A 27897-nucleotide genomic window follows, 5' to 3' on the forward strand; every position below is an offset into this window, starting at 1 on the left:
GTTTATTTTGAGGTTTATTCATTGCCTTGACCACATAACAACTGTTTTTTTTTATAAAAGAAAGTTTACATAAGAGCAAACTGGACAATACAAGGAGATATGCATTTGGTCATTGGATAGAAAATCCAGTCTCTATCAAAACAAAACAAAATCTGACTTTATATAACTTAACAATAAAAAAACAAACTATGGTCACCACTTTCTTAGTTTTTTGTTTTTTCTTTTACAAAGTCTGTAACAATAATAATAATTTATAGACTTTATTACACACTGGTGCTTTCAATTTGTCAGTGTGGTTGTGAAAGCAGGGTTTGAGCACTGCATGTACAGAACCTTGGCTGAAGAAACCCTCGTAGTGTCTGTGTTGGGGAGTGACGTACTGCAGGTAGGAACAACAAAGACGTCCTTTTTTTCTTGCGTCGTCTCTTCCCAGCGAGCGGGTATCGTGTGAGGTGTGAGGGTCACGAGTGGTCCAGAGGTTCAGAGGTGTGATTAGAAACACAAGGAGTGGGCCCAGCACTACCCCGCAGTTACCCTTCATGGATAAAAAACACATGTGGGAGCCTGCAGCCCCCACTGCATAAGCAAATAATGCCCGGGGACTGGCTAGTGCGATTCATTTCATTATAATTCCATAGGCACGCTAACAGGAATAATATGCCATTGTCCTTCATTTCTTTTACTTCTCATCACCTTTACGTTAAATCACATCAGCTTTCAATGGAGGCTGTGCTTTCTGATTGAAAACTAACCAAGTGCAGCTATTTCTTAACAAAGGTTTGCATATTCATGACACATTAAAACATGTCAAAATGTCACTGTGCAGCTTAACTCACGCCCCCATCACCAAACATCCTTGACCATAAGAAAAACCCCTGCACAATTTATGAAGGAGTGTACATTCTGACACACATAAACAGTACCTTGAAGATATACATAAAAATTAAAAAGTCAGCCAAAAGGGCCAACTTCAGCTTCTCCCATAAGTCCAACAGTTTGCACACTTGGCATCCCTCACTGCAAACGTGTATACCATATGCACCGTCCAAAAGTACTTTATATTAAAAAAACAAAAAAAAAAAGATTCTCTCTTCGACTGGATGACACAAGAAACTCTTAACCGCTCTCTATGGTTAAGTAAAACCCACGTACACACAAACACGTGTTTTGATCAAAAACAAAATGACCTCACATATACAGGCTTCGAAAAACAAACACTTTGAACACTTGCTTGGGCGACAAAGAGATAATACTGAAATGTGTTTTTCAAGACAAACAAAAGGGAGAAAGTCAAACTCTTAAGTCCGCTGGCTCCTTGTAAACTGCAATTTAAATGTAATGCTAAACAGCTGAGGAGGCTGAGGTTCAAAAGGCTGGGGGAGCTGGTGCTGGCTTTTTTTTTTTTATTTTTATAATTCACTCCGGACTATCGTGTTCCGAGCACATGAAAAGGGGGAAAGGCAACATTGTCCACAAACAACACTGATACGCCAAAGCAAAAACATCCCTTTTAGGTCATAGCATTCTTCCACTAGAACAAACACAATCCTGAACCAATGAAGCGTGTCCGTGGATTTACGTACAACCGTGTCACTGCTTGGGTGAATGTGATTTCCTTTGGGTCCAGCTTGGCGCTTGTGCACGTTTCACAAAGCCACGATAAGAACGGATTCCTTAATGAAATCCAAGGCTGAGATGTGGGCAAGGTAGAGAATGTTGGCTGCTTATCAACCGACTGCTCACGTTCGAGCCACTTATCTACTGTATGTATCCAACAGTACTGTCCAACTGCCAGAAACAAGAGGCTGACTGAGACAAAACAGTGTTCAGTTTACAGTCAAAATGAAGACTCCAGTCAAAACAAGAACAGAGATTTAATACTGGGCATTTACTGACTGACTGTGAGTGTGTGTGTGTGTGTGTGTGTGTTATTTGAGTTTGTCAGTGCCTCAGATGGTGAGCTCATGCAGTCCTTAAGGCACACAACGTTATGGTGCATTTCCATCCACAATCATGACTCTAAACTCTGTAAAAATATGTCTTTCTTTCTCAAAGAGGCACCTCGGGATCTGCAGGTTTGCATTGACCACAGTCAGCAAGTTATTTGTCTAAATAAAAAAAAAAGGCACTTTGGCAAAATGCACATTTTATAACATACAAAAAGAAGAAATAAAAAAAGAAAAAGGAGAATCAGACTCATTTAAAAAAATAACTTAACATTACAAAAGTGTCTTGTTGTAGGAAATATGGTAGCAAAACTATCGTCTTCAACACTTTAACCCAGCAAAGAAAAGGATGGTAAAGGCCTCTTTTGCATTTTTTAAGACAACAATAACAACCAAAAAGAACACAACGTCTCTTTTTGTTCCACATTTCCTTGCCTCCGACGCCACCTTTTCTTTAACAAGAGTTCTCTTCTCATGTCCCGGAGAGTTTATTTAGACTCTGGCGAGTTTGCTGACACAGAAATGTTCGCTGGTTTGCATAGAGCGTCGGGAGGATGACGTCAGAGCTAATATTTCTGCATCAGGGGCACTTTAACAGTCTTAATCTCTGCTATATGGGAGGATTTCTGGATGATGCAGCTGGTGGTGCCAGAGACGCTGTCCTTTCCCTGCGCCATGTTGGTCAAGGCCATGGCGGCATTGATCTCCTTCCAGTACGTCTCGTCTTTGCCCTTCACCCTTTCCTTCTGCGCAGCTCCAACGCCATTGCTTCCACTGATGATCGGTACAACATGCAAACATGCACGCATAAAGAACAAAACAGAGAGGAGAGAATTAGAGGTCAAGTTGAGATTGTAATGAAGGGGTAAGAGGCGATTACATTTCAATCTGGACTGCAAGGTTAAAGAAAGTCCACTCACATGTCACATTTACTTGATCCATGGTCTGTGGTTTCTGAAAGCACAAGAAGAAAAAAGGGTTAATGTTGCAAAGTTCTTTGGGGTCAATGAGGATTTAGTGAGATGTGGAAACATAGTGGCTCTGGAGTTGCCTGCGTGTGTGTGACCATGTTTTGTGTGAGGTCCGCATGTGTTTGCCCCATACTGTGCCGACATGCGCCGCTCTGTTTTCTCTCCGTACCGACATGCTGCTCCAAAAACGACGTTTAGCATGAAGCCATCAAGAAACAAGGTGACTAATAGGATCAAGTTGAAAGATGCTTCTTATGACTCAGAAACTCCATTCTCTAATATTTTGTTGGAAAACAACTGGGCTACAGCCAATGTAATTGAGTTGTCTGAAGAAATCAAATTGAAAATGACTGAGCGTAAAAGATTTGAGTGGAAATGAAAAGGCAGCAAGTGAGTCAGTGAGAGAAAGATGGAGGCCTGCTCTCGCTCTCTCTCCCTCTTTTTCTCTCTATCTCACATGTAAAACATTAGCAGGGAATAGCAAAGTCATTAAACAATGAAACCAAACTTCTCCTCGGGCAACTGAGTGTGTTTATTGCAGCATGTTGCTCAGACCAACCGATCGTATGCACATTTGTGTGTCTTGTCTCCTTGGTCCGGCTCTATAGGTTTAGCCCACCACTGAATACAATGACAACAGCTTGATATTTTATGAGGCATTAAAAGAGAACAGAGCATCTGGATTTCCTTGCTGTGCAGCCTCCAGGCGCACACTCTCAGTTGTCTAAACATGCAGCTAAGAGCCTGTGAGCTGTTAAGAAGTTCAGGTACAGCTGACTTCACGACTTTAAGACGTTCATACGAGGGAAGATTCTCTTTAAACCTCCGTTTAGTGCAAAGGGGTTCATTTTACACACTACTGAGTTCTTGCTCTCCTGCATGTGATATTTCTTCATCACTCTTCCACTGCAAACACGCACAAAAAGCAACGTCTAAACCTGCAGCAGTCATTTTCATACGCTGCCGACAACCGCGACGCAACAGTTGACGGGCATTCCTGAAAATCTTCGTCCTTCGAATGGCTGGAATTTCGCTTTCATGATTGTTTGATGGGACTGGGAAAGGTAGCACAAGGACACTGTTCTGGATTTAGCATTGTCACAGACAGACACACGGACAGAGCGCCAAAAACACTTAACTTCCCTGGCATCGCACAAATCATACGCTCAATTCCACTGTTCTGCGCTGTCACCTCTAACCTCGCCAAAGTCCTCCATGGACTTTGCACATTTTTTGGATCCAGTGTGTTCAGACTTACAAGCGCCTATAAGCGCCTAATTATTCCCAACGCCTTGCTCGGTTCCTCTCTTGTTTTCCAAAAATCTTCCCGTGTAGCATGAGCTGCACTGACAACACCACGTTTGCTAACGTGAGCCTGATTATGACATTTCCTGTAGTTTTCCTGTTTCTTCTCTAATGGGTGTATTCCACAGAGAGAGAGACAGACTTCACTCAGCACAGATTTCTTTCTGCTGATCATTGTTAGACAGAAGAACAGAGGAATGTCTATGCACGTGTGAGGGAGATGAGGACATGATAACCCAGAAGTACAAACCGCAGAGTGAGATTTTAGGTTTTAGAGTTCCAACAAAATCATCGCATTCTTGTCTGGCCACAGTTCCCTGTTGCCCTATCATTCCCTCATTCTTTATCTTGCTTTATCAGCCAGTCCTTTTCCCTTCACTGATATTCCGCGAGTCCTTCATCCTCTGCCTTCCACACTTTCAACTCTCGCTGCAGCATTTTGCTGTAATACCTGCTGGTCCAGGCACTCGAGACTGACCATGCCCATGTAGCCCAGCCAAAACAAATGCAATGTTTCCCGTCTCTGTTTTAGTAAAGGGTGACTGTGCTATGTCAAGGAAAAAGCACTTCAGCCACATTTTCAAAAGCTGTTTTTGAAAGCCCTTGATTTTATCCAGCTCTTCTCAATCTCCCTTTTTTTTCCCCCTTTTTCTGGATTCAAACCATTTGTCAGCCACTTGTAATTTCAGCCTAAATTGTAAATATCAGGAAGATACATGAAGACTGAATACATCCTCTCTGCGCTCTATCTCCATCGACTCACTTGATTGTTGCCAGCATCCCAAAGCAGCTTGGTCCTGATTAAAAATATGCACTGTGCGCCACAATCACAGTCCTGTAATTGCAGGCCAATTACACTGTTTTCATGTGTTGTTTACGTTCCCTGAAGACATATTAGCTCACTGTTTACCGCTGCGGTGCCCATGTGTATGGATTGGTTGGTGACAGCAGCAGAAAGGTCAATCTCAGTGACATCAAAGGCAAACATCAGGGAAGACGAGCGTGTCTCTTCGCGTGCTGTGAAGTCACTGTGGGCTGAGAAGTGCAGTGTGTGAGTCTTTCCATCCACAACATTAAGTGTTTCCAGTGTGTGTGAGGCAGCCACTGTCCAGATGCTGTGTTCAGAACATAAACGTGTTTACAATGTTTTTGAAAGCCCACTTTGGAGAGGGTGTTATGGCAAGGTTGACCCCCCCCCGCCCCCAGGATCTGTAAATGCACCTCTGCGTTCAAAAACTATTTCCAAAGCGCTGTGCCTAAAACATCTAAAACTTTGATTTTTTAAAAACAAGAGCAGTGCCAACCACCGATAAATCACAGAGGACTTTTTATTATTCCCTCATTCTTCTCTCCCTGTTTTTTCTTTACTACTTTGCTACTGAAAACTAAGTCCGTATTGTTGTTGCCTTTGGGCTTCACCAACAGCGGGGTTTCACGGGGGCAAAAAGAGGGCAAATAAAAAAAAAAAAAAAGAGGGAAAACAAGCAGGGGCTGACAAATTAAAGAGGGAATGAGGTTACACCTGTTAAGACGACTGCGGAGGAGGCTGGTTGAGTATCATCATTACCATCTGGTGCTGTTGTTAGCAACACACAACAATAAACAAGGCCGGCCGTACCGCACACACCAAGGGCTGGGCTGAATTAGGCAGACAAATAAACACACACTTGCTCATTTTATATGAGATTTACATTTCAGGTTTTTAGGTGGTGGTTTTATCAGAAGTAACTAATTAGGGTCAAAGCTAATGGTCACGCAAAATGTTGCCATGGCAATAAAAGGCAACAGGGGGAGGTAGGTGATTGAGGACATTTTTAAGAAGTTTTGGGGGTATATTTGCTTTCTCTCTGGGAGTCAAATGTGAAAATACCACTAGCCCTGCCTGTGTATTTACAGTGTGGTGAGTCAATTAGCTTAGCATAGCATGAAGACGAGAAGCAGGAGCAAACAGTCTCGCTCACTTAAGCTAAACAATACTCTGACCGGCACCTCTACAATTTGAGGTTGAGGTTTTCAGGGAGTCATGAAGTGAAACTTTTTCATGACAACTAGCACATAACGTCCTGTAACAAACACACAACTTGGGTTGGAATACAATTAAAATAATATGTTATGAGTTTTAGAGGTTTGTGTTAGCATATTTTTAAATTGTGGAGAGGAACAGGGTAGCCGTCTCCTCCCGCGTCCAGTAACTAAACGATATGCGGTCCATCGCTCTGTGGATGGAGTTCACACAGAGACGTGGAAGTGGCGTTGATCTTCTCGGAGGAGAAAGTGAATAAGCAGAATTCCCATAATATCAAGTGGGGAAAACTAGTGTGAAAATTAATTTGAGACCTTGGGAATAGAGTTTAACTTAAAAAGAGGGTCTGGTTACGTGCTTTTTCCAGAGGAACATTTGTTATCATGTGACCAACGTTTTATACTGAGGTTGGGAGAGGACGACTGCGAACTCTGAGGTGATGACAACCATTAAATGTGGGTGAAAGTTCCAATACTTTTCCTCCAGGGGAAATTGTGGAGATACCATAACCTGGATGATTTATACGAGTACAGAAGAAAAAATATTTAGGAATAAGTTGAGTTACAGTTATGGGTATATAAGTAGGAACATATGTCTTTCTTAATGGTTATTCAATCAATTATTTATGCCATATGAATTACTTATAAGTCTTCAATAATAGTTTATGGGTCGCCAGGTTGCAAAAATCAATGTATTGTATTTTTGAAGATACACCAAGGCACGACAGTAAGTCAGCGGTAGAGCAGGTTGTCGGTTTGATTCCTGGCTCCGCTAGTTTCCATGTTACTGCTGACGACAGCGTGTGAATGGGTATGAAAGATGTGTGACAGATGTGTGAGTGAACGCGGTGTGAATGGGTGAATGGTAAATACTGGAGTGTAAATCAGCTTAGAATCAGCAGAGGGTGTGATGACAGCGTTGTCCAGATTCTTCATCATTGGAAGAGACTGAAAGTTGGACACAAACACAAACACAGACCAATCCAACACTCGTCTGTAAAAGTAAGGAAATGATCTAAGCTGATTTCTTTTTTAAGCACCTGATGAGAACCAGAGTTGGTGCTGCAGACTTGACAATCTGCTCATCACTGACCCACGCAGCCGGTGTACAGTTCAGGATGAGAACACATCGGCTTGTCATCATGCCGTTGTGTAATGCTGCCGGTCAAGGTCTGAGGATGAGTCAGGAGTTACTGTCACCACAGATGAATCACGATTCTCATCGTCGCGCTTTACCTCCGATAGGAACCTCTGCGTCATTAACCTTATACTGGATGTAAAGTCTCATTCACATTACTGTGAGTGTGCAGACATGCAACTGCATCGACCAGTCGGCCAAATCTTTTGACCGTAAAGAAAAAGACCAGCGCTTCAGGCAATAGATGGTGACGTTTATCGATGCTATCTGTGGTTTGACACCAACACAAGCCACAACCTTGTGCGCGAGACGCGATACAGAGAGTTCACTCTAGCATTCGGGCTTCTACGGCTATCTTTTATACGTTTCTTTAGAGATCTGTGATTCCTGTGATGTTGAGAAGGGTCTGTAAATGAAGTTAGAGATGCCTTGGCACTCTGCGACCTTGCCTTTCTGCCAATGCTACTTTTATATCACCCCTCCCAGCCATTTCTCTCTCCCCCTCTCTTTCTCTCTCTCTCTCTCTCTCTCTCTACGGGTGGTGAAAAAGTCTGAGACTCCAAAGAACCAAACTGTCAATTCCATTCACTTTGCCAAAGACATCATACCCGACGTGGATTTAATGCCTTCTCCGTTCGCTCCAACAACGCCTGCATCACTTAAAAAATATTGAATAATTTGCTCTTACGCTGTTAAGTAGAACAAACACTCAGTAACACAACCAGACAGATACTGAGCCACTGCCCAAAAAACAAAAAAAACGCTCTCGGATCTGCTGCTTTTCTTTTTCAGTGTTGCTCTTTTTCCGTGTCTGTGTGGCAGATGACACACTGGTGTGGCTGCGGTCGGGACAGATAACCAAGATCCAGCATTGAGGATTGCCTTGTGTGTTCTTGCTGGATGGAGAAATAATAACAGTGTTTGAGATGTTTAAACGCTGCCAGGTTGTCATTGTGTTTACGAGTGCCAGTAAACAGAGTGTAATCAGGGCCCCAGTAAATCAGCCAAAATGGGAAGAGCGTCTCGACAGAGGAGTAAATATGTTGTCATGGCGAGTGTGTGAGTGAGTGTCTTCTTAATGTGCTGTTTGCATGTGTATGTGGACTGCTGTGGTGTCCTGGACAAACAAACAAACAAACAGAACAACAACAACAACAACAAGCTCATCAGCAGACAACCCAACAAAACGAGGCTCTTATCGCTGCCGTGATACAACAGAGGCGACTCATCTCCCCGAGGGACGAAGCGCTGTTGTTTGTGGTGCACAAATGACACAAACAAACACAAAAGCAGAATTATTTGGATTTTTTCATGCACCCAAAAATATACTTTTTTGGGGGAAGCTGGAGGCCAAATGATACGTTTGTGCTGCACTCACTGCATCATTATGTGGCAATTTTGTTCTTGGTGGTAGGTTGAACTGCCCTCTCACTCTCTTGGGGGATTTCTGCATACGTGCTTACATGAGTGCATATGTGACTGCGAGTTCTGAGTCCCTTCTAGGTCACACCTCGGCTCCCTCATTAAACTTCACCCACGCTCTCTGCTCTCCTCTATCCCGTGGGAACACAATGGAAGACTATTGTTCTAGACGTGGCTCGGGTTTTTAAAATGGAAACAATTTGTGTTTTATACAGTCCAGGGCAGCACAGCTCGGTTTCCCTGTGCTTTCTGTATCTGATGTGTGCGTGCTGTTGATTTAAAAGCGATCAGATTGAGAGGGCTCGTTATTCTGCACTTTTCCACTTCTATCTATGGGAGTTGCACATAAACAGTGTCTGTCTTAACACTTCTCGGCAGCATGACGGTTAGAATGAACGCTGTCTCAGTCTGCTGGTGTCTCCTCTGTTTACCTCACACCCAACCTCTACGCTGTGGTCACAAGCCAACATCCCTTCTTCCAGAGATTCACCAGTAGGTTTTCTGTTTTTTTTCTCGTCTTCTTCTTCTTAACGCTCTGTCTTTTTATCCATCTTTCCATTCACATGAAACAGCACCACAGCTTAATGCCAGGATTATCCCACACTTCTGCCAACTCCCTGTCATTCCCACTGCTGGACCAGACACACCCTGAAGGACACTTCACAACGTCCGACGACGCTCATCATGGAGAGAAAGTGCAATAAATGACTGAAGTATATAATATTGTTGGCTGGTAGTTAAATGATCTGGTATATTGTTGCAGTGAGCAAACAAAAATATATTCAAGAAATCTCCTTCCCCCGAAATGGGTTCTATTCTCATGACATTTACAACAATTCCTTTGCTGTTGTTGATTTTCATGAGGCAATTTGTTCACGATTAAGTTTGCAGCAAACATAACAGACCTGCTTTTGTACACAAAGAATAAAAGCTGTTATTCCAACGAGCGAGACATCTTGGAGGGTTCGATTTCCAAGTCCACTAGGTTTACATGCCGATACACTTACACTACATACACTTAACCCCAGGTTCCTCCTGACAGCTTTTCCCCAGTGTGTGAATGTCTAACGACGTGTGACAGACAGAGTGCTGCATATAGATGTGCTGAATGAATGGGTGTGAAGGGGTGAACGGCAAAAACTGTAGTGTAGAGCAGCTTTGAGTGGTCATCGAGACTTGAAAAGCAAATATAAATACAGACAATGTACAAGCACCATCCGACGTCCATGTCCTCACAAAAAACGTCACTTAACCAAAAAGTATCTTACAACTTTTAACCTTACCTTAGCGGTATAACCATGAATATACTTTTTCAACCTAGAAACAATGAGTTTGACTGTTATTTAATGTGTGGTGCCGTGGTTCACCACACATTAAAGGAGACAAAAGACATTTGTCAAACATTTTAATTTCAATAAATGTCCATGTCTAGCCACTATCTGTCTCTGCATGATGTAACACAGCAGGGTTTTTGTTTATAAAGCACTGGTTATAATGACACAGTGTAGAATTACAAAATGGGTCAGAAAAAAGAAATGCTGCACACATTTGTTCCGAATGCAAATCAAACATTTCATATTGCTGCAGTTTCACATGAAAAGTAATAAGACTTTCATTATCTCGTTCCACAAAGTGCAAAGAGCTGTTTGTCATTGAGCTCGCTGCTGCATGAGTTCTTTATTAGAGTGATTTTGTTTGTTTTGCTGCCTGCAGATTCTGTTACCATCAGTACGTACAGGGGTCGCCATGTCAACCGGGACTGAATCCTCGAAAACTGTTGTTTAAAAATCCAGTAAGCACTGAGGTATCTGGATTATCCAACATGACAGGGACACTGGTGTTGATTTTTTTTTAAAGGAAATGTTTTACTAACCTGAGGAGCATGAATAGTCCCTTCATTGTCATAGCACTGGCATATGACTCAGTGCGAGTTGCTGAAATGAAAACTATCTCCATGGCCAGAGGCACGAAAACAGCATAACATTTTACTTCTGAGGGAATTTTACCTTCATTGTGGTTTTATTGTTCGTCTCACAGAATCCCACAGTCCAAGTTCTACGCCTAAAATATCCACTTTACACAGCGATGCCTGGCTTACTGCCTTCACGCAGATTTGTGATGGTTCTCCCTGTCTTTGTGTGAAGAAATTCAGGAAAATACACATATTTATGCACACACTCCTTTCTTCTAATTGTCATAGTCACGGGCCACCATGCTGTCTTTCTTCTCCCAACAGGCCACTGCTGACAAAAAACCTCTTGATCTTGATGGAACAAGTGTCTCCCTCTCCTCTCATCATCCCTTCCACACTGTTTCTAAAGCCCAACGTGAATCCAGTGAGTCTTGGCACTATATGCCGCCTTGGAACAACATCCCCAACATCCTCCTCTCCCTCTGTCTTCCCTTTCTACTTTCCTATGAGGCTGCGGAAAGAGCAAGTTGTAGCCAGATCATCCACATCTTTGGATTCCAGCGCTCAGCCATCACGATTCGGGAGGGGCTCGCCGTCTTTGAGCGTGAGTGTGTTGAGCGTTGTCCTTTCTGCTGCTCGGTGGCCTCAACCACTCGTCAGCAAGCGTGACTTCATGATCTTAAATCACCGTCTCTCAACAATGCTGCTGTATAAATCATCACAGCCGGGTTTCTCAACAATCAATGATGGTGAATAAAATCCACTTAATTATATTCTATTGGTCAAAAACATTTTTTTTAAAAACCAGCCGTGACAAATATCTATTTTTATCCCAAATGAAAATCACACATCTTTCTAACGTTTCTACCCCGATGAAAGAAATCCAAACATTCTTTTACTTTTCCACGTTTCACTGACTTTTCTTCCATTCACCTGGATGACTGCAGTGCCACTGAAATCTCCAGGATTCAATAACTGTCTGGCGCTCACTGGGTCCGAATTTAAAAGCCCCTCCGGGTCGTGCTGCTGCTGCTGCTGTTTTCACTGAATATATTTCTGAGAGATGTTTGTGTTAACTGACACCTGAGTGAGAGAAAAGTTGCTTTACTGTTGAAGAGAAAGGGGTGGGTTTGCCGCTCTTGTGTGCTTCGACGAGTGTTGAAGGGAACTGCAAGAAATAGACCATTTTGGCATAGTTGTACATATAAATTCTAAATTTAGCCATGCCAGACATTCATGTTCCTCTCAGGAGGAATTGTAGTGTTGTGAACTCTCAACTGTGTTAAGTACTTTGGATTAGAACCAAATACCAGCAAAACTAATGATTTCCCCATCAGCCTCCACTGGCTAACAAGCTGCAGATCCTATGGCATATTTATGCAAATGACTGACTTATTTGAACGTCGCACACTGTCGAATACTCTAAAGTCGTGGACATTGACTGGACCAAAACATACAGTGCTCATGTTGCTTCCTTGTTTGGTTAAATGGACAGACTGACCACTTCGACTGACCACACAGGTGTGCTGTATGAAATGAGATAAATATGGAGAATATGTGAGAATGAGTTTTGTCAGGCGACAATGACTAAACGTTGCATAATCCCTCTGATCCTATCATCATGAACTCAGTCCAGAAATATTATCTTAATTTCACAGACACAATCAAATCTATGGAAACTATGCGAGCAACCTCTGACTTGCTTCTTTTTTCTTTTCTTTTTTCATCTGTACTTTTCCACATCAATGAAGACATTGGCAAGTGCTCACCATCAGGCTTCTGTGCTCAGTTGCAAACAGAGTCCATAAAGCGGAGAACCCGAGAAAACCTACCACTGTCAACCTCGTGTACAGCGTCTGACCAAGATCTCTCGGTCTCCGTCCGCAGAGACGCTGGGAGTTATTTGGCGTATAATGATCTATATGATATCGGACGGGGCGAAATCTGGTACTGAGCAAGAAGAAAAACATTCAGGCAGATTCCTGCCATTTAATATCCCATTAAAGGGTAATTTGGCATGAAACCCCTGGCATGTGTGATGGAATTCTACAGCGCCTTGTGTTCAATGAAATTCCCCACAGTCCTTTGCCTGTAGGTGTGTGTGCATGTGGGTGTTGATACTGGATGTGTGTGCTTGTACGAGGCCCCGTGAATGACACACTGAGTGTGTGGGTGCATGTGCGAGTGTGTGGGTCTGTGGACGTGTGCGTCCTTTCAAGCCAGCAGAAGTTTAGTTTTCCACTGGGGTAAATCTACACTCTCCATCTCCTGCCACGTCTGACTGCCCTCTGTAGTCACAGATAACACTGTGGGCTCAGGCCACCGAAAACAACGGCCAACTGGCCCGCTAATGGACTTTTGGCCAATGGTGTGACGGTCGCCAGGCACGCCACTCCTGCTTCAACCAATCACAAGTCTTTCTCAGGCAGGAATTCGGCAAAAGAACATGCCAAGAGACAACGCACGGGCTCTTTCAAGTACAAAATCCTTTTCCTCCTTGCTGCCTGAATGTCAGACATTTTGTCACTGTCAAAAAGAAACTACAGGGAGCTTAAGTCTTATTTATTCTGCCTTTTTTTTCCCCCTTTGTATAGCTACCTGATGTAAGGGCAGATTTATGTGTCTGCAGCTCAGGAAAGATTTTTCTCATGTTACAAAAACACAATAAAGCAATTTGTAAAGAGAAATGTGTTCACTGCAAAAATATCTGTGTGAGTGTGTGCAGCCCACAAGAGAGACAGAGGAAATGATGCAAACTCAGGCTTAAAATCCTTTCTGCTTCTCCCTCTTCCATTCGCTGCGTCTGTGTCGGCGAGATCAGACGTGGAGCTGAAATGTCTTTGTTTCATTTCTTCAGCCGAGTGATCAGAGCTCAGGGCCCCGGCAGGTGTTCCATCCCATGAGTCAACACCGCATCAGAGAAATTTCCATAAGCCGCCTCAAGAGCTTCTCTCGCATGTAACAAAGTAACACTTCTGTAAAGGCGCCAGAGCCTGAGAAACCCAAGAGTAGGGACCGTCAGTGCCAAGAAATGATATTAACCATAGAGATAAAATTGTTGTTTTCTAATAAAACAGCAGTCTGGCCAGGTGAATTCATCTTTTTTCTGGGATTTTTCTTATTAAAATTTGGTAGAGATGGTGTTATAAGTATCTCATGGTCTATCCATCTCTTTCTTTCTTTCTTTCTTTCACCATCTGTGAGTCTCAGCAGGTGCGTCGCTGTGAAAAAGCCTGATGTTCGTTCAGGTCACAGGGTTTTATGTTTTTTGATCAGGAGGACACACACACACACACACACACACACTATCCTCCATCACGCTTAGATAATACAAAACACATTTCTTTGAATGACTCACAATAAAAACGTGATCTTCCCCACACACAGCCCACACCCCTCAGTCACTCCATCACCTACACCTTCAAATCTGAAACCATCACTTCTGAAGTCCAGAACAAGGAAGACAGCGCCGAGCCCGGCGAGCTGAGACGCGACGCGCTGTTAAAGCGGCGCTGTTCGATTCATCGCAGCCAACGGAGAACATCAGAATAAGTGCGATCACGGCAGGAACTTTCAGCTGCTTTTGTTTGAAATGAACATGAAAGTTCACCTGCTGCTTTAAATATGTGACGGAACACAACTCGACTTCAATTCCTAGATCCAAGTCCGTTCAATGTCAACTTTCGTACAACAAAAAAAAAAACATTTTAAGTTTGCACTTAGATAAAAATATATTTTACATCTCTGGTATGACGTTCCAGAGATTCGATTTTAAACTGCAAAAAAATTTTTCTACTTAAATGAAGTATATACAACATAAAGTACCTCATATGTAATTCTAATTTCTATTTAGACATTTTAATCTCTTCCCATTTGTATTATGTTACTTTCACAGAACCAATATAAAAACAGGCAGCGGGAGAATAATTAAAACAGCAGCCTTTACTTAATCAAAGAAAGGCTTCATCTTGCTCTGGATAGTGTTTTTCACTCTGTCGCAAGTAGAGGAACCTCTGTGGAACATCTGTAATAATATTATCTGCAATAGGAACATCATGCAAAGGTGATGGGCGAGTTTGAGTTTACATTTTAATGCCTTCAGAGGGGAGAGTCATTAATCACTTTGTGCCAGAAAAGATAATTAGACGCTGGTCTGTGCAAGTTCACATTTTTTACATATTTTCTGACTGACTGATACCATGTATCTGCTGACACACACACACACACACACACTGACTGTAATGCCTAGTCCTGGATCAAAGACATGCCAAACAGTAGTCTGAAAGTGAGCGTGCTCCATGACTCTGTTCTGTCTGTGCCGTTAGAGTCTGGTCAGAAGTTTTTCTTTGCTCAGATGGAGTGGGTGAGAAACAGCCGGTGTGCTTACGTGAGAGTGTGTGACTGACAATACACAATAAATGTGTATTTTGTGTAGATGCAGTGTTTTCTTTTTTTCTGTGTCTCCATTTCAGTTGTGACAAGAGACAGAAAACAAAAGCTCCTATTCAAGAAAAGGAGAGAGCAGCATCACTGTGATGTAAAAGACAGGGAGGAAATAATGAAGCCGTTGAAGGAATTAAAACAAAATGTGCAAAAAAAAAATAAAATGAAGGATGTGTGTGTGTGTGTGTGTGTGTGTGTGAGGGATACGCTTAAAGGGAAAGAATGTAGGAAATGTGGCTCCTTACCAGCCCGATAAACAAAGTTCGCCTCAGCCTCAGAAGAGGAAGGTGAGAGCAGCTCGTCGTCATACTCGTTGGAGCTGAAGGAGCCGGAGTGGTTCCTCTTGCGAGCGTCCATGACGGCGTTGGCCACCATGACGTGGCGCAGGGAGTCGTTCAGGTAGCGGTGCAACAGGCTGCTCTTGTACTTCGGTGGAGACACGTAGTCGTCGGCTAGCGAGGCGGCTTCGGCTGCCGAGCGCAGTCCTGCACCCATGCCCATGCCCATTCCCATCCCATTCCCATTCCCATTCCCATCCCCATTCCCATCCCCATTCCCATGCTCATGCCCATGGCCACCATGGAGGAGCCCTCCTTTTTGATGACACTCTGGTACATGGGCTTGGAAAGCTCCTCGGGGCCATTCTGTGTCCTCTGAGGGTTGTCGCCGTCTAAATCATTGAGAGACAAAATCAGAAGACAAATAATTCAAATTTGTTTTTAATTTTTCCTAAGAGGAAATGCAAAAATATAGTGTATCATTCATAATGTACATGTGTAATGTACACTGCACTATACAGAGCAATGTGCAGTATGTTCTATTAACATGTTTGTAGGGACTGATGGTGGAAATAAGCCTATGGCTGCAATCTGTGACATTTACATGTGAATTCTAGAGGTTGACCCATATGGGCCGATGCCAATGCTGTTTTTTTGATACAAATATTTAGCCAATTTAATTTTCTTCCCTCCATCTGATAAAATATTACTCTGTAATGATGAGAAATAATACAGAGAAATGCTTTACCGGTTATTGAACAGCTCCGATCTACATTTTATTACAGTTATTTACAGTAACATTATGTAAGGTATTTTCAATAAGAAAATAATGAACTGGATGCAAAAATAAAGTTTTAGTGACTTTAGCAACATTTATTAAGTTTCAGAGGACAAAAGAATTGTAGTAACTGCTTAAAAATGGAAAATATCGGCCCAACTTGAGTGGATTGTCCCTGTTTTCCAATACAATAAATAATAAATTCAGAATATTTTCCTGCTTTTATTCTTCAAGACATTTATTTTGTTCACCTGTAACTCAAAAAACAAATGACGTAACACATATTAAGGACGAATATTCATTCCAAACTCATTTACAGAATGGGAATTTGAAAGTGAAGTTAGGAAAAGGAAAGTTTCTCTGGTATTTGAAGTTGATAGATTTAAGAATTACCTTAGAGTAACAGGTTGTGTGAACTATGTGAATGGAGCGAGATCAAGAATGAATCACATTTTCTCCTGTATTGGCCTCATTAAAGTGATTTAAGAAAATATTTATTTGATGAAATTTCTGATCAGAATCCAGGAATGTTCTGGTGCACTGATGACAGGGTGGAATGGCTGTCTAATTTAATGCTTATAGTTTGTCTGCTTTTGTTTCTAAATCTTGGAAAAAACATCAGGATCGCTGGTCTGTTGGCAATTTTGTTGACAATATGGTGTCTAGTGAGCCTGTTGTGACTCGGCACATAGATGATGACTCAATAACAAAAAAAACATCAATATGTAAGTCATTTATCTAGTTTTTTTGCATGGAAAGCTGCACACATTTGTGCTTTGATCAAAAATAAAAGGTTTTATTTACACTTCTGTCGAGGTACGATTGTTCTTACTGATAGTTTTACTATACATTTTCCATAAGGACTCATGTTCAGTACAAACTCATGTTCACATCGTGATAAACGCAACTCAACGAAGATATAAAACATTTTCGATTCAATTTCAAAAACTGTGCCAATCAGCAATCACACACATTTTCCTGAAAAATCGAATTCCAAGAAATTTGTAACGTCTCATGTTCATCAAGTCAGAAGGAGGTGATTTCAAACTAATGTTGAATCTTAGTGTCAGGCACTCCTGCCCACTTGTTGGCATCAAGTCAAGAACAGAAAGCCTATCCGAGACTTCAAAAACCTCTCCATCAAAAGCATGTCGCGCCTCTATTCCCCTGCAGAAATAAATCATTTCCAAGGTGCTCTGAGACTTAAGAGATTGAATTAAAGCATGGGTCTACTCTCTACCCGATGAAAGCTGAGGGGGAGGAAGATAAAACAGAAAAAACAGATATCCTGGCAAGAGTGAAATCAGGGAGAAGTTCACTGTAGATACTGCCCCTGCCAAGAGTGTAATTTTGTAATTTGGGCAGGTTGAACATTTGATTCTGTCTGGGCCAAATGAAAATTATAGCTCCCACATATCAGAAACACATGGAGGTTGTGTACTTGCGCTCCTTCCCCTGAACTGCCTGAGGCAGGATTGAGCAAACGCCCCGCATCTCCTCTGAAACCGCGTAAGCAATAATAAATTTGTCCTCATAATCCCATGACAAGGTCCTTATACATCAAAGTCTGGCACCTTTTGAAATAAAAAAGTGTGCCGACATGTCTTCTCCGCATCCCGTGCAGAGAACATTTCCTCACTTAGACTCTAGCTACAAAACAAGCTGAACCATCTCAGGATAGTAAGAGGAATGTATATCGGGTCATTGGGGTCAGGTCTAGCCCCATAAATAGCCTCTGGAACAAAAGCAGAGGCATAAAAACATAATGGAGGGCCTTTTAGCTGCTGGATCAGGAGTAGGAGAAGGCTGCGGGGAGCTTCATAACCATAATGTGACAGGGAGAAGAGTCAGAGAGATATACAGAGCCTCTGGAGGTACAGTGGCCTGTGGCGGACACAATGCAAGCACCGTGCACACATTCCTCTGTCAGCCGCACGCTCAGCCTGTCCTCCTCAGAAATTGAATTAGAGATCACTGACACCACAGCGCTCTTCAGTCCTGCTCACTCGTTCCCTGCGTGCAGCGTGTGTGTGTGTGTGTGTTTTATTTCACGTTTCCTGACCATGTTTTCTGTGCCGTCAGTGAGCAGAAAATGGCCTTCGCTCCGTTGAAAAACAGCATGTGCAGTAAATACACGGCTGACGGAGAGAGAAGCACTCATTTCCAATTGTAGGCTGGGAGACGGAGGTTGGCTCAGCGGGGTGTCTTAATGACAGCGTGTCGCAGCCCGCTGGCCTTGGCGTCTCTCGGCTGGGTCACACACTCGACATTTATATACACCCGGAACATGACTCTGCATAGCATCAGCCCTCTTTAGGTCGGGCACAGCGGGGAGATGGTGTGGCCTTTGGCCTCATTTCATGTTATAATGCTAAATTTTGGGGACACTGGGAGTATGATGTAAGGAGCTTTTCCTGGTCGCTGTGCGCAAAGAGTATCAGGTTCACAGCAGAGTGTGGAGCCAATTTATAATAGATATTATGATGTGACGTCTGTGAAATGATCAAGCATTAAATTGATGGATCGAGCAGTTACACAAATGGAAACGTTTTCCACCTAATTTTAATAGAACACACAGCTGTCTATGTTAAAATCTTGCCAATCAAACAAATTAATTTTTTTATTTTTTTTTTTAAATTTGAAATTGCAGAATATCATTGAAGCTTTTGTTTTCGTGGTGTAATAGCAAACTGTGGGATAGAGGTCAAGAGTTTGAGACAAAATCTGATTCTGATAACTAACACATACTGGATTAAAAAGTGAATGTGGCCCAATCCAGTTCACTGCTGTGCCACATTCACTGAAAATGCTTGATTCTGAGGAGCTGAGAGGTGTGGATTATAATTTTTCTTAACCATACAGTAAAATGCAACATCTGATTGGTGTTTCTTTAACATTATAGTTTATACTTATAACTGTAACTCAATATATCTCAATTAACTTTGAATTTTCAATGGTATACTGCGAGGTTGAATAATTCTTAGCGAGTTTTTTGAGATAATTTAATGTACGGAATATTTTAACACTTTTAGAACAAGAATTTGTTCCTATCTCTAGTTTTAATATGAATATTATATTTATCTTCAATTGTATTGACTGTCCCTTGTGTTAAACAACCTCTGGATACTCGATGGTGATTGTCCATATTTTGCTTTGGACATAATTTGTATTATATCGTAATCTTCTTAATCTTTAAATGTCAGTAATTTAATCCACTTAGTTTAGCTCACGATAAGGATTTTTTTTGTCCCGCTTGCAGTTCATATGGCCTCCTGGGCAACACATGGCCAAGTGGAAAGGAAACTTGGCGTGTAACTGGAAGGTTGACTGTTTGAGTCCCCACCAGGTTAAGGGCTGGGGTGCCCCCTGAGCAAGGTACCCGATCCCCATTGCTTATTATTAATTGGACACTCTAAATTGAGCCCAGTGGGTTGCGTCAGGAAAGGAATCCGGCATAAAAATCTCTGCCAAATCATGTGTGCAGATCATCTATTGTGGCAGGGAGAAGCCGGAAGCACAGATTTATATGACGTGCTTTTGTAGTAGGGTAATGGTATTTGTGTCACTACAGAGAAAATCATGTGAGGGGCAATTAGAGAACAGTATAATGTGTGCAATTATCTGTGACTTAAATAATCTTGCACTGAATCAATTCATTCATTTCCAGGATTTCCAAATATAATGCATTTTATTTAACTGAGGTAAAGAGATCCTTAAAACTGAAGAAAGAAAATCTATCTAATCTAAAAGGCACAAATTAAAACCTTGATGGGAACAACAGGAGAAACAGCTTGTGTGAGTGTGTGTGTGCACAAGAGCGGGCGAGCTGTGTAACATTATCTCTGCTGGTAAAACTATCTGACACAACACTCCAGCAATTTGTTCTTGCACTTTCATAAAGTCGGGGCACTCAGAGCAGACGGGAGACGTTACACGACGGATGTTAATCTCCTGCATGAGCCTTGAAAAACCCTGGAACCCAGAAATCTCATAACGCAACTCAATAGCCTCTCCCATCAGACCCTTGTGATGTGACGTCATCGGGCCTGTTTTCTCAGACTTCACAAATCTCCCAGAGAGCCACAGGGCATTATTATTATATTATATGATATTAAACAACTGTTTTTATAATTGTGCACAACTCCATGTGAGTAAAGTGTAAGTGTAAAGAGTAATATTCTGCAGCAAACCGCAGCGCTGTATGTTCAAGACCTGAGAACAATCCATAACATTTCTTTCTCCCACTGTTACATAAATGTTAAACTCTCCCAGCCTCGTGAAACATATTGATTTCTGTTTAAGTGCATGTTAGCAGGGCACCACCATCATAACATGAGCCCAGGAACTGTATTATAGGATATTAAAATAGGAAACGTGAGCTCAAAACCAGTTATTCATATTCCATGATTATTGCTTTGCATCCATGACTCTGTCCTGGAATCATGGATTACAATCACACAGCATATGACGGGTCGGGGTCAAGAGGTTAAACAACTTTTCTAAAGCACAGTCACTGTGTTTTTCATCTTATTGCTTCAAAAACTCATGATATCATCTAAAATGAGTGAATTTGACATAGCTTTTTACCGGTTTTCTCAAACTTCACACCTTGGCGTTTAAAATCCACTGGTCAATTAAGAACCATGAACACTGAAAATAAGGGAGGATAAAAGGAGCACTAGAGAAAAGCTGAAGCAACCTCCTCATGAGTCTGTGAAGGTCTCACTTTTGCAGCTTGACCCTTGTTGAACTTGGAGTGTTAATATCCATCCGTACCTTCAGAGCAGCTGTCATCACTGCTGATGCTGAGCCTCTCCGCGTTGCCCTGAACGTATTTGTTGTAGAGTTTAATCCTGAGCGCCCAGCTCAGGTCTGGCTGCCGCACCGTGTTCTTCAGTCGCCTCCTGGCATTAGCGAACCAGTTGGAGACCTGCAAGAAAGAGAGCGAGGGACAAAGAAGGGGGAGTGGGAACACACAGCAAATACGAACACGTTATTGTTTTGATCCCAAACATCCTGACATCCGTATGAAAACAAAGACTTCACTTGATGAAAAGGGTCTGCTGTCTCCCTGCCATCAGTCTCATCCAGAAAACCAAGAGAGACCGAAGCAAAAGACAGAACCAGAGTCAGGTTGCTTTGAGACATTCAGCTTTCAGAAACATCCCAGGCGCTCCACAGAGACACCTCGGCATGCATCTTCTCTGTATCAACACCATTCAGAAACCTTTAGCGCGCCCCGGCCGCCAAATGGCCAGCAAATGCAACATGCCATTAACTAATGTTCCGATCAAGGCGTACGTCCCCTCCATGCTTATTTTGGACTCCCTCAAATAATACATTTTTTCCCAACAATGTCTTCAGGATGCAATAAAAAAAGACACTTGAGCTGGCACTCTTCTTTTCACTGGGAAGGGAGGCCATTAGATGTTATACTAGAATAACTTTTCATGCTCAATAGATTTCAAGCAGCTTATGAAGGGGCTGAGACAGGGGCCTTATGCTAGAGTACTTATTCCTCTGATCCCCTCTTTCAGTATCTTGTTTCTCGTTAACTAGGACCATCCCACATCCATTTGTCACGAGCCCAGCACTGTGGCACTCCACAGGGAAGGCGGCATCTAGTACATGTGGCTTGGCCGGAGGGGAGGCGAGGTGAGACGAGGCGAGGCATGGCACGGCTCTGCTAATGGGGACTGGAGGAAAGATGGTCTGTCAGTGGGGGTGAGAAAAAAACAGAAGGGAGGGAGGGAGGGAGGAGGAGGGGGAGGAGGATGACGGCACGCTTGCGCTGATGACACCAACAAAGATTGAAAAAAGAAGGAGGGACATCGCCGCCAAAACCAGCTCCTTCGACCGTGGCCTGGATGCACTGTGTAAACCGTAGAGGAGACGGCATGTAGGTATGGCGACGGACTTCAGCTGTGATGAATAGATGGCGCTGGCTTTAGAGCAGACTTTAAATAAAACAATTCACAACAACTGCATGGAAAATGGGAGCTGTTCTGCCGAAACATGACGGATTTAGAAGCTTGAAACACCGGGAGACAGGTGGGAGTTTGAAGGGAACACAAAGTGATGCTTTCTACATTACTGCTAGAAACAACACAGGTTTATGATGAAGCGGATGTGCAAAGTTTTCTTCCCTCATTCTTAAATGTGACACAAATGATTTGATTCACTGGATCAATGAATCAGCTCAGCATCGCAGATTTAAACAAAGAATTAAAGGATAATGTCAATAACTTAATTGTAAAAAAAAAAAAAAACTCCACAAATCTCTTCAAGGATCTCTTTTATGTTGGAAAATGTGATGAAAATTAATTTACTTTCATGTCATCACTCTCACTCAATTTCACAAAATCTTCCACTGACCTTTAACACTGCTGCTGCTATTTGGGTGTCAGCTCAAACGTATGCGTGTTTGAGATTGTGTGTGTGTGTGTGTTCACAGCACGGCATCCCACTGTCCAACACAAAGCATTCCTCTGCACTCTGCTCGCGCTCACCAAAACAAACAGGCCTCCTAAATGAGAACCAGATTAAAGCGTCGTGGCCGTCAGCCCGAAAAAGCTGCTGCAGACGTTCTGAGGCCAAATCACTGACCTTGTCAGCCAGATGATACTGTACATACACAGCTGGACGCTCCAGACACCAAATACACTCAATATTCACCACTGGATTTTGCTCTAAGTGGTCAGTTGCTTAAGTCTAGTTATCCACTATACACGTGTACTATCAGTAGAGGGTGCAATAGAACTTAAAAATATAAAATATCCCCTGTATATCTGCAGCGTCGTATAAACTGTAGATCACTTCTTCCCTAAATGTGAATCAGGAGCTTTTGGTGTCTCGTGCGAAATGTAAGACAAATAAAATAATTTAAAAAAATAAGAAAATGAATGTTAATATATTTGTTGATTCATTTAAACAAACAAGTAAATGTATTAAAGAAACTGAGCAAGCTGAGTTGACATGTTATTTTAAGTGGGCCAGAAATGTCACAAAATCACATGGTTTATAATTCAACAACGTTTTTTCGTGTAATTGTTAAATCACAAATGAGCAAAGACAACTGTGTTAGTTGTCACATTAGAAAATAAACACATCCTGATTTTGGTACGACAAAGCCACAGGGGATTAGCAGTTTGTGGGTTGGGACCATAAAAGGACGTAAACAAAAGTCTAGGAGGTCATTAGATACTAAACTAAAAGTCAACATATTAGAATATCCAGTCGTGCCGTGTTCACTTCATTCAAAGTGACGGATTCACAGCCACAGTCACACAGTATACGACTACAAATTCTATTTATGACTCCAAGATTCGCATTGCTATGAAATAACAAAAGAGCGAACATGACTGCCAACTGTCGTGTTTCGAAGAAATGCAGCGTTACAAATTCACCACTGCATGAGGGCTGTAAAATAAACAGTTCAAGATGTACAAACACTTTTCTCCCCAAAGCCCCCTGATTACAAATGCAAGTTAAAATCCAGCTTTTCAGACCTAATTAGAGACACACTCAGCCACAGAAATCACATCTAACTTTTCCCCTCACCAATAACACTCATAAATACACCATAAACTCACTCACTTATTCTTTTTTTTTTTACTTAATCAGCATCGTTCTTTTCTTATTATGAGCAGCTGTAACAGAGTCGACAACAACAACAGACTCACCTGGACCAGGGTCATTTGTGAGCCGAGGGCCAGCAGGATTTTCTCTGTCTTGGTGGGGTAGGGGTTGTCTCGGTGCTTGTAGAGCCACTGCTTCAGTGGCCGTGCCATATCCTGCAGGGCCTGGCGTTTGTGTCGTACTTTGCCACCGCTGGGACGACCTCTGTGGAAGAAAGTATCTTTAGCCATCAGATACCATCGATAGACAGAATACAGTATACACGCCTGGATATGGTTCTCTTTCCTAATAGAAATCAAGCAGGACGTAGATTGTCCTGTGTCTTTTGTAAACAAATGATGTCTCCTTTTATTTATTTTTTTACAAATTAAAGTAAAATCCAGTCTCAAACTCATAAAAAACAATCATGTTGTTTATTGAAGTGAACCAAACAACGTCGCACAGCTGCAAGTGGTCTGCACGTTGTCTAAATTAGCAAGTCATGACACATAAAGTGAACACTCCAAATACAGTATGCAATTTTCTCACCCAAGGCATTGTAAATTAAGCTAAGACATGTTGGATTACAGGAGAGAGAGGAAGAGAGGAAAGACAGAGTCAGATATGGAGAGAGAGAAAGCGAAACGGCCGCATGCAGTTTACTTTTCATTGCGTGTCCCACAAACCGCCAACACGTTGCAGTGAAACAAACAAAAAACAGTTCTGCTCCGGCGCACATTTTTTATGCCAGATTAAATGTTATACACGGAGGAGAAGTGGATCAAGAACAATGTAGCTGGGTCAAGATCACAGCCAAGCCTTCACACAGGGGAATAACAAAAACACTGAAATTATACTTCTGGTTTTCCCTTACAGAAAAGAGCTACGACACATGTCCAGAAGAGAGGATGCTGTAAAAACATTACATTAAGGGAAAGGCCACAGAGTGGAGACTCAAATAAAAACCCTGTCTGAGAGACAGACACCTCAGGGCTTTTACTGCCAGCTCTGAGAGGAACGCTGGACTGTCGTGGTATTACACATAATAAAACGCCACAAAATATCCTGAACGTCGTTACTGACAAAGTCCATGATTAGTAAAGATTTGTGTCACTGGAGTGCATTTGAAGCAGTCTGTGAAGTCTCTCCTGAGCCTCACCTGTGGCTCCAGGTTTTATGAACCTGTAGATGTCACTATGGTGCTGCGCTCTGATTCTCCTTTTATCTGAAGCTCCACTGTCTGCAGATGCAACATATTTTAGTCTAACCTCAAGTCTGCCTGAGGTCCATGTTCTACAAATATTTTCCTTGTAATCTAGATCGGCATGAACATCCTAAAGGACGTTTTACTCCGTGTTCCTCAGCGTTGGATTTAAAACACACACACACACTCGCCTCTCTTCAATAAATGAATGCTCTTCATTAGCCCTGGTGTTTCCTTTGAGGTCACACTGAGCCAACTCATTTTCTCTTAATGTGTCCCCCAATTGTTTCAAATATTGGTCCAATTAACTTTCAAATAACATAATAATTATAATAGGACATGATCTTCTCTACATCAACTCCCTGACACAGAAAGAAACTAATAAAATACATATTTCTAGACTAGACCACACAGAGAGCTGCAACATGAATTGTCTCTATTGGAAACAGATGGAAACCTCTATAAGACACGCTACTGAACAAGGTTGACCACTTGTTAATTTTAACGATCAGGTGTTAACATTCACACCTAAATTAAGGTTATATGAATTGAATTCCCCTGTTCCATCAGATCTTATTGCAGTGAAGGATCACGAAAAATGAAACAGACCAAACACCAAATTGGTGTTTCAGACATGAGAAGTTATTCAGAGGGGATATTTTACCTGCGCGTAAAAAAGAATGTGGCTGTGTGCGTAAAGGCGCATACATATCAAATATTTAAGCTTTTTGAAATGTCAATAAATTATTAGGTATTATTAGGCACTTTGTATCAGTTTAATATTTTTTTTTAAGGAAATTTAATTACGCGTTAAACGTAACTTAATCATCATTATCTCACTTCATTAACTGCTGAGTGACACAACTGTGAAATTGCGGTATTCCTCGTGGCGCTTCCGGGACTCCAGTTAATCCACATGTTAACACAAGCCACACATGCCGAGCAGCAGCGTCAAAACACGGCACAATGCTCCACATACCCGCTCCGCCTGTGCCTCATGGCCTGGTTGTCTCGCATGGCCTGGTTAGTGGACAGCAGGTCTGGATGTTGCCCGTCGATGACTTCTAGATAATTTCTGCTGCTCATCTCCACCTCCTTCGCCTTCTCCTCGAACAGGACCTGGCCGCTCAGCTTGTTAAACACGATGGTGTTCATCTTTGGCCAGATAGTCGTCCGATTTGTCTGATGCGTAAAATTTAAAAAAATATATATAAAAAAGGAAAAAAGTCTCTTCTTGGATTTGTCACAACGCCCCAGTGTCTCTCCTGTGGAAGTGAGAATAATGGACAAATACATGAGTATGTGTACACTAACATCGGAACGTGAACGTTTACATCAGCCAAAAACAATCTCGTGACAGCACAATACAAACCTTTCATATAGATTCGACTGTGCCACATTCAGTGTGATCACCCCTCACTATGTGCGTGCTCATGCAAAAGCGCCTCACTGCATTGAACGGCCTGCAGACTCGCTCCGTCACAGAGGACCGTGCGTAAAAGCGCTTATAATGCATCAGTACAAGGTGGCAAAATATTTACATCTGCGATTCCAACGCAATAAAATATCTCAGCTTATAAACCTTCAAATCAAATGAGTTTCTATATGTTATGAATGTAGAAGAATCTAGAAGAGTGCACATTCAGTCCATTGATAGTAAGATGGGGTAAATAGATACTTTACTCGTGCGCAACAAATGTAGACCATTAATTCCCATATTCCACCCTACACCGGACTATCTTCTGCACAAGTGACGAAATTCCACTTAATTCTCTTTAATACGGTTTCACTTTATTTTCTGGTCAGATGAGGTACTGGAATATAATCTATAAAGTAACGACTACGTGGTTTGGACAGCAAACACTTGACATGGATGAAAGAAAAAAAAAGTCAGGCGTGAATATCTCTGCCTTTCCTCCTCTGCACTGCGGTGAGCTCCCGCATCGCTATAAACCCTGGATGGTTTGCTTTGGGTCCGTGTTCTCCCCGTTTTTTTAAAACACAAATATGCGTGCATGAGCAGGAGCATGTGCCACTTTGTTTGCCTTTTTCTCTAAATGCAGAATATGGAATATGTCACGGCGCAGTTGCAGTGGTGAGGTGTCATCCGCTGCAGCCTGGTGCCACATTATAAACACTCGTGAGTGAAGTCACCTGAAATAAACTAAACACGAACAACCGTTTACAATCCAATACATCACATTAATGTGTATCCTTAAGAAATACAGCCACAAAGACGGAGAGAGCAGTGTAAACTCAGACTTGTCCATTCAAAGTTGGGGAAACAGACTTTAAATCTTCAACAAACTTTATAAATATGGATATAAAAAGCTGATATAATAACTGTGTGTCGGTCAGTTACCTGTCCCGGGGCCCTCCTGTGTCTCTGTGCTCTGTACAACAATAATCCTGTTTCCAGTCGCCCATTCCCTGCTCACATGTTCATGTCCTGAGATCCTGAGCTCAAACCACACGGACCGCCGTCTCCTCCTCCGCTTTATTCAGCGGCCTGCGCTGCGCCGCCCGGGACTCTGAATATTTCACCCTGCTCATGTTTCCTCGTACACAGCCCGAGCCTGCGAACATACTGTTGATGGTTTACGCCGATTCTGGGGCCGAGGCCAGCACTGGAGTGGAGAGAGAGCGAGAAGAGAGGGAGAGAGAGAGAGGGAGCGAGAGAGGGAGAGAGAGAGAGAGAGGGGCATCGCGCTGCAGAGACGAGGCTGTCTGAATCAGTGAATTCAGTGTAGCTTGAAAATATTGGTTAAAAAAAACAAATAAATGATCCATTTTAAAAGAAAAGTGGACAGCTTAAAGTTTGTATGAGGTTCAAGTTATTTCAAACTTTATCAAACTTAAAA

The 27897-nt window shown here is 42.3% G+C and overlaps 1 protein-coding gene across 1 annotated transcript; it reads right to left on the minus strand.

Moving 5' to 3' along the window:
• mkxa (mohawk homeobox a) lies at positions 1-27709 on the minus strand. The gene is made up of 8 exons (XM_044047074.1): positions 27399-27709; positions 26016-26301; positions 23898-24057; positions 20992-21145; positions 15711-15829; positions 15405-15675; positions 2867-2900; positions 1-2720 (listed from the first exon to the last, which is right to left on the minus strand). The coding sequence occupies exons 2-8, from the start codon at positions 26189-26191 to the stop codon at positions 2513-2515; spliced, it is 1122 nt and encodes a 373-aa protein (XP_043903009.1). The 5' UTR covers positions 26192-26301; positions 27399-27709; the 3' UTR covers positions 1-2512.
• Positions 27710-27897: the final 188 nt, after the last annotated feature.

The sequence above is a fragment of the Solea senegalensis genome, linkage group LG1 (genome assembly GCF_019176455.1).
Source record: "Solea senegalensis isolate Sse05_10M linkage group LG1, IFAPA_SoseM_1, whole genome shotgun sequence".
In the NCBI taxonomy this organism is placed as follows: domain Eukaryota; kingdom Metazoa; phylum Chordata; class Actinopteri; order Pleuronectiformes; family Soleidae; genus Solea; species Solea senegalensis.